The sequence below is a fragment of the Aethalodelphis obliquidens genome, unplaced genomic scaffold (assembly GCF_003676395.1).
Source record: "Aethalodelphis obliquidens isolate GAN/ISIS:26980383/991018 unplaced genomic scaffold, ASM367639v1 scaffold3, whole genome shotgun sequence".
Classification (NCBI taxonomy): Eukaryota; Metazoa; Chordata; class Mammalia; order Artiodactyla; family Delphinidae; genus Aethalodelphis; species Aethalodelphis obliquidens.
Genome location: NW_020837947.1, coordinates 51,588,532 through 51,602,665, shown reverse-complemented (window position 1 = coordinate 51,602,665; position 14,134 = coordinate 51,588,532). Strand labels below are relative to the sequence as shown.

The 14,134-nt window shown below is 36.8% G+C and overlaps 2 protein-coding genes across 4 annotated transcripts in view; one reads left to right on the top strand and one right to left on the bottom strand.

Moving 5' to 3' along the window:
• The window catches only part of RTN4IP1 (reticulon 4 interacting protein 1), a 134,530-nt gene that overhangs the window by 74,398 nt on the left and 45,998 nt on the right, over positions 1-14,134 (bottom strand). The window lies entirely within an intron of this gene.
• QRSL1 (glutaminyl-tRNA amidotransferase subunit QRSL1) overlaps positions 1-14,134 on the top strand; it is a 32,401-nt gene that overhangs the window by 14,313 nt on the left and 3,954 nt on the right. The window contains exons 6-10 of one of the 2 annotated variants that reach the window (XM_027089439.1): positions 7,389-7,564; positions 7,651-7,763; positions 8,641-8,833; positions 9,387-9,504; positions 13,385-13,590. In XM_027089439.1, the coding sequence (XP_026945240.1) occupies positions 7,389-7,564; positions 7,651-7,763; positions 8,641-8,833; positions 9,387-9,504; positions 13,385-13,590 (806 nt within the window). Of the gene's footprint in view, positions 1-7,388; positions 7,565-7,650; positions 7,764-8,640; positions 8,834-9,386; positions 9,505-13,384; positions 13,591-14,134 lie in introns of those variants that run through there. The other variant, XM_027089449.1, reaches the window with a different exon arrangement.

Here is a 14,134-nt window from a genome sequence, read left to right as displayed (position 1 = left end):
CTTAACCATCTAAAGAAGAGTAAATAAATATTGCTGTTATTATATTTATTTTATTGGTCTCAATTTAACCAAATAGAATGTTTTCTTTAGCAGTACTATGTGTATTTTGATTATCCACTGAAACTAAGCTCTTCCTGAGGCACTGCAATCAATAAATGATTTATATTTTTTAGAGCTATGGAGATTTAGATTCTACAGGTTTTTAAGTTTCCCTGAAATCTTGTTAACAAGTAAAAGCATTTCATTTTATCTCTGTGGAATTTTATAGCACCACATTAATATTAATGAGAGTTCTGACAAGCAAGGGTTGCAAGATTAGGGGCTTTTTTCTATCCTCCTCACCCCACTTAGTGTTCATCTTTCTGAATGTGCTTTGAGAAGATGGCATTTTGACACATAATTCCTATGGAAATGTAGGTTTTACTTTTACCCAGACATCAGGGAATCCTAATAAGAAAATGTGTCCTTTTAGAAATTGTGAAAGCAGCAGTCTGATTTTGTGGCTCAAGTGGACTTGGTAAGAAAGACAATCTAATTTGCATTTTCTGTAGAGCACAAGGGCCATGTGACACGTAGGAGCCTTGTTCAGTCCAAAGCTTCACTCTGGATGTACTCAAGAGAGGCACAGACCCAAAGTAACTCCAGGTTGAATGGGTCCCAAACCATCAGGTGTTCTGATTTGTTTCCCCCCCTATTGATTTGTTTCTTTTATAATAGTTTTTAAAACAGGAAGATTCTAGGAGTATTGATACTATGCAACCACTAAAAAGAATGATTTAGAGTGCTATGTGGTGACATGGGAAGAAATCCAAAATACACTGTTAAGTGGAGAACGAGTTGCAGAACAGTATGTATAGTATGTCTTATTTCTGTTAAAAATAATAATTACATATGTATATATGTTAGTTGCGTGGAAGTGTCTGAATAAATATATATAAAAAGTGATAACAGGATTATTATGGGGGCAGTGATTATAAGAGAAATATCACTTTATAGATCATAGTTATAAAATATTTTAATTTTTACAGTAGACATTACACTTTTCTAATCAGAAAAACCTTTTTTCCTGAAATAGTTAAAATTTTTTAATTTTTAATTGTGGTAAAATATACATAACAAAATTTCTCATCTTAACTATTTTTAAGTGTACAATTCTGTAGGGTTAAGTACATCCACATTATCACACAGCCAGTCTCCAGAACTTGTTTCATTTGCAAAGCTTAAACTCTATACCACTTAAACAATAGCCTCCCATTTGCCCTCCCCCCACCTCTCCAGCCCCTGGCCACCACTCTTTTACTTTCTGTCACTGTGAATTTGAGCACTCTAGATACCTCATATAAGTGAAATTGTGCAGTATTTGTGCTTTTGTGACTCACTTATTTCACTTAGCATAATGTCCTCAAGGTTTTTTTCTTAATAAGAAAAACATAGACTATATAGATAACTAAGCAAAGAAATGAACAGACACTTCATAGTTGGGTAATGCAAATACAAATAGATGTGAAAATTTATTCAAAAATGCACATTAGCAAAGCTTTAGGTTATCAAATTAACCAAATTTTAAGAGCTGCTAGTATTCAGTGATGATAATGAAACATAAAAAAATCCGATTCACTGCAATTGGGAATATAAATTGGCATAACCTTTCTGACAAGTAATTTGACAAAATATATTAAGAACTCATAATGACAGGTAGACCTTTTGTCCCATTAACTCTACTTCTTGGAAGCTAGCCTAAAATTTAATCAGATATATGGACAAAGATTTATGTTTAAAGGTGTTTATTACAAAGTACTTTATTGATTGATTGATTGCTGCACTGCATGGCTTGTGGGATCCCCAACCAGAGATCAAACCCAGGCCCTCGGCAGTGAAAGCACAAAGTCCTAACTACTGGACCACCACGGAATTCCCTACAAGTACTTTATTATGCAGTTATTCTAGCTGGCAACAACATAAATGTTTAAATAACTTAAAATACATTTCTAGCCATGAATCTAAATAAGGTAGTAGAATGGCTGTATCTGAATTTCTGGGAGGGGTGTGTTTAGTTTGTAAAAGCATATTATAAAATTGCCATTAAAAGAAGGTATAAGATTTGTATGTGTATAAATTGTACCAATGTTTTCTTAGGTCAGTCTCCCAAGGCAATAGAAATAAAAATAAACAAGTGGGACCTAATCAAACTTACAAGCTTTTGCACAGCAAAGAAAACCATAAAACAAAAAGACAACCTATGGAATAGGAGAAAATATTTGCAAACAATGCAACCAACAGGGGCTTAATATCCAAAATGTACAAACAGCTCATACAGCTCTATATCAAAAAAACAAACAACCCAATCAAAAAACTGGCAGGAGACCTAAATAGACATTTCTCTAAAGAAGACATACAGATGGCCAATAGGCACATGAAAAGATACTCAACATCACTAATTATTAGAGAAACACAAATCAAAACTAGAGTGAGGTACCACACCACCTCACACTGCTCAGAATGGCCATCATTAAAGTCTACAAATAACAAATGCTGGAGAGGGTGTGGAGAAAAGGGAACCCTCCTACACTGTTGGTAGGAATGTAAGTTGGTGCAGCCACTGTGGAAAACAGTATGGAAGTTTCTCCGAAAACTAAAAATAGAATTACTATATAATCTAGCAATCCCACTCTTGGGCATATATTCAGACAAAACTATAATTCAAAAAGTTACATGCACCCCTGTGTTCACTGCAACACTATTCACAATAGCCAAGACATGGAAACAACCTAAATGTCCATCAGCAGATGGATGGATAAAGAAAATTCGTGTATATAATGGAATACTACTCAGCCATAAAAAAGAACGAAGTAATGCCATTTGTAGCAACATGGATACAACTAGAGATTATCATACTAAGTGAAGTAAGTCAGAAAGACAAATACCATATGATATCACTTATATGTGGAATCTAAAATATGGCACAGATGAACCTAACTACGAAACAGAAAGACTCACAGACAGAGAGAGCAGACTTGTGGTTGCCAAGGGGGAGGTGGGGAGGGGAAGGGATCGACTGGGAGTTTGGGGTTAGTAGATGCAAACTATTACATATAGAATGGATAAACAACAAGGTCCTACTGTATAGCACAGGGAACTATATCCAATATCCTGGAATAAACCATAATGGAAAAGAATATAAAAAAGAATGTATATATGTGTATAATTGAGGCACTTTGCTGTACAGCAGAAATTAACACAACACTGTAAATCAACTATACTTCAATTAAAAAAATAAAGAACTTAAAAGAAAGATTTGTATGTATATGGATAGGAGAATGGACTTTAAAAATGGGAATCAGTTGGGAATTGCCAATTGATATGATAGAGTATTATACATATTTAAAATTTTCAGTAATTTTATTGACATAGTAAAAGGCTCATGATAAGCAAAAAAGAGATGGAAACTTATGATTACAGAATGACCTGAACCGTGAAAGAAAAATTCATTAAAAAAAAAGACTTGAATATCAGATCAGAAATAAATGAAAAAGAAATGAAGGAAATGATAGCAAAGATCAATAAAACTAAAAACTGGTTCTTTGAGAAGATAAACAAAATTGATAAACCATTAGCCAGACTCATCAAGAAAAAAAGGGAGAAGACTCAAATCAATAGAATTAGAAATTAAAAAGGAGAAGTAACAACCGACATTGCACAAATACAAAGGATCATGAGATTACTACAAGCAACTCTATGCCAATAAAAAGGACAACCTGGAAGAAATGGACAAATTATTATAAATGCACAACCTGCCGAGACTGAACCAGGAAGAAACAGCAAATATGAACAGACCAGTCACAAGTAATGAAATTGAATCTGTGATTAAAAATCTTCCAACAAACAAAAGCCCAGGACCAGATGGCTTCACAGTTGAATTCTATCAAACATTTAGAGAATAGCTAACACCTATCCTTCTCAAACTCTTCCAAAATATAGCACAGGGAGGAACACTCCCAAACTCATTCTACAAGGCCACCATCACCCTGATACCAAAACCAGACAAAGATGTCACAAAGAAAGAAAACTACAGGCCAATATCACTGATGAACATAGATGCAAAAATCCTCAACAAAATACTAGCAAACAGAATCCAACAGCACATTATAAGGATCATACACCATGATCAAGTGGGGTTTATTCCAGGAATGCAAGGATTCTTTAATATATGCAAATCAATCAACGTGATACACCATATTAACAAATTGAAGGAGAAAAACCATATGATCATCTCAATAGATGCAGAGAAAGCTTTCGACAAAATTCAACACCCATTTATGATAAAAACCCTGCAGAAAGTAGGCATAGAGGGAACTTTCCTCAACATAATAAACGCCATATATGACAAACCCACAGCCAACATCATCCTCAATGGTGAAAAACTGAAACCATTTCCACTAAGATCAGGAACAAGACAAGGTTGCCCACTCTTACCACTATTATTCAACATAGTTTGGAAGTTTTAGCCACAGCAATCAAAGAAGAAAAAGAAATAAAAGGAATCCAAATCGGAAAAGAAGAAGTAAAGCTGTCACTGTTTGCAGATGACATGATACTAACAGAGAATCCTAAAGATGCTACCAGAAAACTACTAGAGCTAACCAATGAATTTGGTAAAGTAGCAGGATACAAAATTAATGCACAGAAATCTCTTGTATTCCTATACACTAATGATGAAAAATCTGAAAGTGAAATTAAGAAAACACTCCCATTTACCACTGCAACAAAAAGAATAAAATATCTAGGAATGAACCTACCTAAGGAGGGCTTCCCTGATGGCGCAGTGGTTGAGAATCTGCCTGCCAATACAGGGGACACAGGTTCGAGCCCTGGTCGGGGAAGATCCCACATGCCGTGGAGCAACTAGGCCCGTGAGCCACAACTACTGAGCCTGCGCGTCTGGAGCCTGTGCTCCGCAACAAGGCCGCAATAGTGAGAGGCCCGCACACCGCAATGAAGAGTGGTCCCCGCTTGCCACAACTGGAGAAAGCCCTCGCACAGAAACGAAGACCCAACACAGCCATAAATAAATAATTTTTAAAAAAATAAAAATAAAAACCTACCTAAGGAGACAAAAGACCTGTATGCAGAAAATTATAAGACACTGATGAAAGAAATTAAAGATGATACAAATAGATGGAGAGATATACCATGTTCTTGGATTGGAAGAATCAACATTGTGAAAATGACTCTACTACCCAAAGCAATCTACAGATTCAATGCAATCCCTATCAAACCACCACTGGCATTTTTCACAGAACTAGAACAAAAAATTTCACAATTTGTATGGAAACACAGAAGACCCCGAATAGCCAGAGCAATCTTGAGAACGAAAAATGGAGCTGGAGGAGTCAGGCTCCCTGGCTTCAGACTATACTATAAAGCTACAGTAATCAAGACAGTATGGTACTGGCTCAAAAACAGAAATATAGATCAATGGAACAGGATAGAAAGCCCAGAGGTAAACCCACGCACATATGGTCACCTTATCTTTGATAAAGGAGGCAAGAATATACAGTGGAGAAAGGACAGCCTCTTCAATAAGTGGTGCTGGGAAAACTGGACAGGTACATGTAAAAGTATGAAATTAGAACACTTCCTAACACCATACACAAAAATAATCTCAAAATGGATTAAAGACCTAAATGTAAGGCCAGACACTATAAAACTCTTAGAGGAAAACATAGGCAGAGCACTCTATGACATAAATCACAGCAAGATCCTTTTTGACCCGCCTCCTAGAGAAATGGAAATAAAAACAAAAATAAACAAATGGGACCTAATGAAACTTAAAAGCTTTTGCACAGCAAAGGAAACCATAAACAAGACCAAAAGACAACTCTCAGAATGGGAGAAAATATTTGCAAATGAAGCAACTGACAAAGGATTAATCTCCAAAATTTACAAGCAGCTCATGCAGCTCAATATCAAAAAAACAAACAACCCAATCCAAAAATGGGCAGAAGACCTACATAGACATTTTTCCAATGAAGACATACAGATTGCCAACAAACACATGAACGAATGCTCAACATCATTAATCATTTGAGAAATGCAAATCAAAACTGCAAGGAGATATCATCTCACACTGGTCAGAATGGCCATCATCAAAAAATCTAGAAACAATAAATGCTGGAGAGGGTGTGGAGAAAAGGGAACCCTCTTGCACTGTTGGTGGGAATGTAAATTGATACACCCACTATGGAGAACAGTATGGAGGTTCCTTAAAAACTAGAAATAGAACTACCATATGACCCAGCAATCCCACTACTGGGCATATACCCTGAGAAAACCATAATTCAAAGAGTCATATACCAAAATGTTCATTGCAGCTCTATTTACAATAGCCAGGACAGGGAAGCAACCTAAGTGTCCATCAACAGATGAATGGATAAAGAAGATGTGGCACATATATACAGTGGAATATTACTCTGCCATAAAAGAAACGAAATTGAGTTATTTGTAGTGAGGTAGATGGACCTAGAGTCTGTCATACAGAGTGAAGTAAGTCAGAAGGAGAAAAACAAATACCATATGCTAACACATATATATGAAATCTAAAAAAAAAATGGCTCTGAAGAACCTAGGGTCAGGACAGGAATAAAGACGCAGACATAGAGAATGGACTTGAGGACACGGGGAGGGGAAGGGGTAAGCTGGGTTGAAGTGAGAGAGTGGCATGGACTTATATATACTACCAAATGTAAAATAGATAGCTAGTGGGAAGCAGCTGCATAGCACAGGGAGATCAGCTCAGTGGTTTGTGACCACGTAGAGGGGTGGGATAGGGAGGGTGGGAGGGAGACGCAAGAGGAAAGAGGTATGGGAACATATGTATATGTATAACTGATACACTTTGTTATAAAGCAGAAACTAACACACCAGTGTAAAGCAATTATACTCCAATAAAGATGTTAAAAAAAAAAAGACGAAGTTACTATGCCAAAACGTTAACAGTGTTTGCCTCAGGGTGGTGGAATATTTTGTTACATCTTTACACTTTTCTGTATTTTAAGAATTCTCTGGGGCTTCCCTGGTGGCACAGTGGTATAGAGTCCTCCTGCCGATGCAGGGGATACAGGTTCGTGCCCCAGTCCGGGAAGATCCCACATGCCGCGGAGCGGCTGGGCCCATGAGCCATGGCCGCTGAGCCTGCGCGTCTGGAGCCTGTGCTCCTCCCCGCGTATCACAAAAAAAATAAAATAAAAAAAATTCTCTGAGATGAGCACGTTTTATTTTTTGTAAAATCAGGAGGAAATACATTTTTAAAATATACATTTAAAAAGATAAATTTCAAATATAATTAGAGATATATTATCCTGCTAAAGAGAATTTCATTTAAATTTCAGGGCTTTAGGATCAGATACAGGAGGATCAACCAGAAATCCAGCTGCCCACTGTGGGGTTGTTGGTTTGAAACCTAGCTACGGCTTAGTTTCTCGTCATGGCCTCATTCCCCTGGTGAATTCAATGGATGTGCCAGGAATCTTAACCAGATGTGTGGATGATGCAGCCATTGTGTTGGGTATTTAAACGATTCCATATAGTTTCAAAACATTGTTATTTCACTTCAGTACTGTGTCTGTCACTCATAAATATTCCTACTTACAGGTATACTAGCTGGGCATGATCCCAAAGATTCTACCACAATTCAAGATCCTGTTAAACCATTTACGCTTCCCAGTTTGACAGATATGAGCAAACTATGTATAGGAATTCCGAAGGTAAGTCTCTCTTTACAAAAGTACTGTCAAGTCAAATACAGAGCACAGACTTGGGAAACAGACTGGTTGGGTTTGAAGCCCTGCTCTGCCACTTTTATTAGCTATGTGACCTGAGCACATGAAAATAGATAGGTTAAATTACTAACCTTTTAAAATTTTAACTTTGAGCTTAGCAATAATTTTTTGTTCTGGGAGACTGTGCTGTGCATTGTAAGATGTTGAGCAGCATCGCTGGCCTCTAACCCTAGAGGTAGCATCCCCACCACCACCACTGCCCCACTAGCAAAACTGTCTACAGATGTTACCAGATATCCCCTGGTTGAGAGGAAGAGGAGAGGAAACTGCCCCCAGTTGAGACCACTGCTGTAGAGAAATACTGTAACATCTTTAAATCTTTAAAATCTTCAATTAAGGTAATAGGTGTGCCTACTTTTAAGGATTTAGAGAGAAACAGACTTAGTTGAGAATCCTGGATCCTCTACTTACCTGCTATGTAACATTAGGAAAGTTAGTTAACTTCTCTAGTCTCAATATTTTTCATTAATAAAAAGAAGGATGATAATACCTACATCGTAAGACTGTTAAAAGCATTAAATGAGAGAACGTGTGGAAAGTATCCAGCAGAGTGCCTGATATATAATGAACATTTAACAAATATAAGTTCTCCAACCAGATCTCCAATCTTTAATATTATTATATCGAGCTCACAGTATCTTGTCATGCCATAAGCACTCTTAAATTAGTTCAGTCTTTCTAGCTACCTGCTAGCAATTTAATCAGATGTTCTAATGTATTGCCAAAGTTTCTGGAGTACAAATTTTTATGACACCATCTATACAGATATTCTAATTTCTGTATTTTGACTTTTTCCAATAAGGAATATCTTACACCAGAATTGTCGAGTGAAGTACAATCTCTTTGGTCCAAAGCTGCTAATCTCTTTGAGTCTGAGGGCGCCAAAGTAATTGAAGTGTCCCTGCCCCACACCAGTTACTCAATTGTCTGCTACCACGTATTGTGTACATCGGAAGTGGCGTCGAATATGGCAAGATTTGATGGGCTAGAGTATGGTAAGTTGCCTGTGTTTTGGATTTTTAAGGAAGTTGTCTCAAACATTTGAAAGGTTCGTTTATTAGTAGCAAAATATATTATTGCCAGGGATAATGTTAAGATTTAGAGAAGTAAATCAGTGAATCCTTTTACCTTTGTCATTTTAGCATTATAGTCACACTATTCATCATAATATCTCTGTATCTTCAGCTCACCCTCTGGACTGTGCGTATCTTGAAGGTAGAGTATTTTAGCTTTGTATTATCAGTCCGTACAGTGTGGTACCTGGCACAGGGTAGGAGCTCAGTAAACATCTGAATAAAATGAATGAATGAATGAGGGAGTGAACAACTGAAGTTTCCCTCTTCATTATCATTTTCTCTCTCCTTGCTTCCTGACAAGTCAGTCAGTCCAAAGGCAGATAAAAAAGAGAAACCATTAAGGTCAATCTCATGAAATTTTAGTATTGGTCACAAATGTGAATCTAGACCTGCTTTTCAGCCAAAACTTTACTGCCTTTTCGATTAATGTTTTGTGGGGTTTTGTTTGTTTGTTTTTGTTTTTTGTTATCAGGTCACAGATGTGACATTGATGTGTCTACTGAAGCCATGTATGCTGCAACCAGACGAGAAGGTTTCAATGATGTGGTGAGAGGACGAATCCTCTCAGGAAACTTTTTCTTATTAAAAGAGTAAGATAATCAGCTTAGGAATTTTCCCCATTCTTGAAAACTCCATAGTAAAGTAGTAGCATGTCTATCAAGTCTTGTAAGTTGAGATATTTGCTAAGGAAGCAAAATCCTTATGATTTAAATTAGAAATCATAATTAAAGGCCCATTTATGGTACTTTTGGCTCCTGGTTATTCAAAAACAAACCAAATCATTGATGCTGTAGCTGAATGATTAGTACAAGCTAAGTAGGAAGCCCTGAAGGATTTTAGCCTCATTAAATGTCCCTTATTATTGCCACATTGTCTTACTGCTCTGAGAGCCTTAAGCAGGAAGTTACACTGGTGTCTCTTAAAAAACTTAGTGAATCAACGTAGTTTTCCCTTGCATCATGTATCTGTTCACTCCAAAAAAGAATTTTAAATTACTATGACTTTGGTATAAGTTTGTTCACCATCTTGTGAATAGGATTCATCTTCCATACTACCAGGTCTGTCTAAGAGGACATGAGAAGTGTGAAAAAGCAAGAGTGGTTGTACCAATAGCTTCCTGGGGTTTTGCTCTATGTCCCATAGATAGATAGATAGATACATACATACATACATAGCATTTTATTCATCTGTGCATCTCCTCAGGGCCAATAGTTAGGATTACTTTTTCCAAAAATACTATTTGAACAGCTACTGTGAAAAACAGGATGGAGATTCCCCCAAAAATTAAAAAGAGAATTACCATGTGATCCAGAAATCCCACTTCTGGGTATATATCTGAAGGAAAGAAATCACTGCCTCAAAGCATTATTCACAGTAGCCAAGACATGGAAACAACCTAAGTGTCCGTCAACAGATGAATGGACAAAGAAAATATGGTGTGTGTGTGTATATATATATATATGTAATAATGAATAATATTCCATTGTATGTATTGTGTGTGCATGTGGTGTGTGTGTATATATATATATATATATATACACACACAGCAATTTTATAGTCAATTATATCAATAAAGCTGGAAAACAAAAACTAAAATTATTATTTGATTAATGGGGAAATCAAAGGGCTTTGTTTATTTGCTTCCCTTCTAATGTTGTCTAATGTCTGAAAATGGTGGTTTCATTTTGTCTAGTTTTCGGTTGTTTAAAATGGCAGAGTAAATCCGTCCCTAATATTCCCATCATTGATGGAAGCAGAAGTTGGGCTTTTGACCTATATTTAAAGTAGGAAGAAGTTTAATAGAAGTATTTGTTCTTTTATAAAAAGATATTGTTAGTACACTATTTAAGCCATCAGCTGTTGGGTAAATTATACGTGATGCCTGCATTCATCTCCCTATAGATCCTGTGGTCAAATGATAATAAGGACATCTGATATTTCTATAGCATTTTTCGGGATAAAAAGATTTCACATTTTTATCTCATTGTATTTGGTCCTCAGAAAGATTGGAGTTGTTATATCCATTTTTCAGGTGAGGAAACTGAAGTTAGAATGATTAATACTTTTGCCACCTTCATTAACAGCTTCAGGAGGATCTAAGGAGTATTTTCTTTTTCCATTTATTTGCATCATTGACTTATAGTCACGCCTATGTCTGGCTAATTCCTTAATCTTTTCAGTAAAGTAAGCATTTTTTCTTTTGGGGGTGGGTGGGGAGTAACCATATCCTTTATTATTATTTTTTATTACCACAATTAATTTAGTGAACATCTATCATCTCATATAGACACACCATTAAAGAAATAGGAAGAAAAAAATGTTTTCTTATGATGAGAACTCTTAGGATTTACTCTCTTATCAACGTTCGTGTATAACATACAGCCGTGTTAATTATATTTATCATGTTGTGCATTACATCCCTAGTACTTATTTATTTTATAACTGGAAGTTTGTACCTTTTGACCACCTTCATCCAATTCCCCCTCCCTCCACACCCCGCCTCTGGTAACAACAAATCTGATCTCTTTTTCTGTGAGTTTGTTTTTGAAGTACAGTTGACCTACAACACTATGTTAGTTCCTGGTGCATAACATAAGTGATTTGATATTTCTCTGCATTTCAAAATGATCACCATGATCCATCTAGTTGTCATCTGTCACCATACAAAGATATTACATAATTACTGACTGTAGTCCCCAAACTGTACATTTCATACCTGAAAGTTTATAACTCTTAATCTCCTTCACCTATTTCTCTCCTTGCCCCTCACCCCCCTCTTCTCTGGCAGCCACCTGTTTGTTTATCTGTGACTCTGTTTCTGTTAGTTATGTTTGTTCATTTGTTTTTTGGATTCCACAGATAAGTGAAATCATACAGTATCTTTCTCTGACTTATTTCACTTAGCATAATACCCTCTAGGTCTATCCATGTTGTCACAGATGGCAAGATTTCATTCTTTTTTATGGCTAATTTTCCATTTTTTATATGTATTGATACTACATCTTTATCCATTCATCTACTGATGGACACTTTAGGTAGTTTCCAAATCTTAACTACTGTAAATAATGCGGCAATGAACATAAGGGTGCATATATCTTTTCAAATTAGTGTTTCTGTTTTCTTTGGATAAATACCCAGGAGTGGAATCGCTGCATTGTGTGGTAATTCTATTTTTAATTTTTTGAGGAATCGCCATACCGTTTTCCATAGTGGCTGCACCACTTTACATTCCCACCAACAGTGCATGAAGGTTCCCTTTTTCCTACATCCTTGCCAGTACTTGTTATCTTTTTTTTTTTTTTTTTTTTTTTTTTGCTGTATGTGGGCCTCTCACTGTTGTGGCCTCTCCCGTTGCGGAGCACAGGCTCCGGACGCGCAGGCTCAACGACCATGGCTCATGGGCCCAGCCGCTCCACGGCATGTGGGATTCTCCCGGACCGGGGCACGAATCCGTGTCCCCTGCATCGGCAGGCGGACTCTCAACCACTGCGCCACCAGGGAAGCCCTGTTGTCTTTGATAATAGCCGTTCTGAAAGCTGTGAGGTGATATTTCATTGTAGTTTTGAATTGCATTTCTCTGATGATTAGTGAGGTTGAGCATCTTTTCATGTGCCTGTTGGCACATCTGTATGTCTTCTTTGGAAAAATCTCTGTTCTGGGCCTCTGCCCATTTTTTAATTGGTTGTTTATTTTTTTGATGTTGAATTGTATGAGTTCTTTGCATGTTTTAGATATTAACACCTTATCATTTGCAAATATCTTCTCCCATTCAGCAGGCAGGCCTGAAGCATCTTTTCATGAATTTCACATTTCCATTCCTGGGCTATACCTGTCTGTAGAGTACGAAATTGCAAACACTGCATACTTTCCCCAGTTACTGTGTCCAGAGCTTGCTAGTTTCTAGTGTCTAATTCTGATGGCATGTTAGAATTTTCCAAAACTTCAGAGTCCTTATAATAATTATAACTATAGATGAAATAGGACATTATAATAATAGAAAGGATTGGAATGAGCCTCCAGAGACCTAAGTTCTAGTCCTTCCTCTACCCCTGTCAATCTTTGCAGCCTTTAGAAAGTCATTTAGTTGCTATGCACTTGATTTTCCTCACCTGAAAATGAATGTTCTGGTTTAATGATGTCCCTGGAAGCGTTAATATTTTGTGATTATATGTACAGAATTGCATCTACTGGTGATTTTTAATTAATTCCAGTTATACAAACTTTTAGAGTAACAGTGTGGTTGAACAAAATCCATTTTTATGTGTTGTTAGGAATCTTACCGGCGCCTGCTCCAACAGGCCAAGAATCCAGTGATTCTTTAACAAGCCTTATGCATGAGAATTGATTCAAAGAAATAACAAAAAGCCCTTAAAGTGTCATCTGTTTTTTTTTTTAACAAGCCTTATGCATGAGAATTGATTCAAAGAAATAACGAAAAGCCCTTAAAGTGTCATCTACTTTTTTCCACAGAAACTATGAGAATTATTTTGTCAAAGCACAGAAGGTGAGACGACTCATTGCTCGTGATTTTGTGAATGTTTTTAACTCTGGAGTGGATGTCTTGCTAACTCCTACCACCTTGAGTGAGGCAGTGCCACACACAGAGTTCATCAGAGAAGACAACAGAACACGAAGTGCCCAGGATGATCTTTTTACACAGGCTGTAAATATGGCAGGTGAGGATCCCTCAAGAACATTCTGGTTTTCTTCAATTTTTAGGTAGACACCCTGATCTTCGACTTAGGTTCTAGCTAGATTGTTCCCTAAACGCAATAGCTTGTCCTTCTGGAATGCTTGGGAATGTGTGTTTGTGTGTGCATGCGTGTATCTATAGGCTTGCACTTACCTCACACACATACATTAATTTTCAAACCTACAGAAAAGTTGAAGAAGTCGTATAATGAATACCCATATGTCCTTTGCTTGGATTCATCTTTGTTAACATTTTGCCTCACTTGCTTTCTCATTCCTCTCTCTCTCTCTCTCTTTCACACACACACACGCACACACACTCAGCTTTTATTTGAATAATTTGGAAGTTTCAACATCATGTTACTTCACCCCTAAATACTTTAGCATGAATCGTCTAAAGACATTCTCCTACATAACCACAGTTCCATCATCACACCTAAGAAAACACAAATACAATAATATTCCAAATACAGTTCATATTTAACTTTCCTCAGTTGTACCAAAAATGCCTTTTATAGGGTGTTTTCC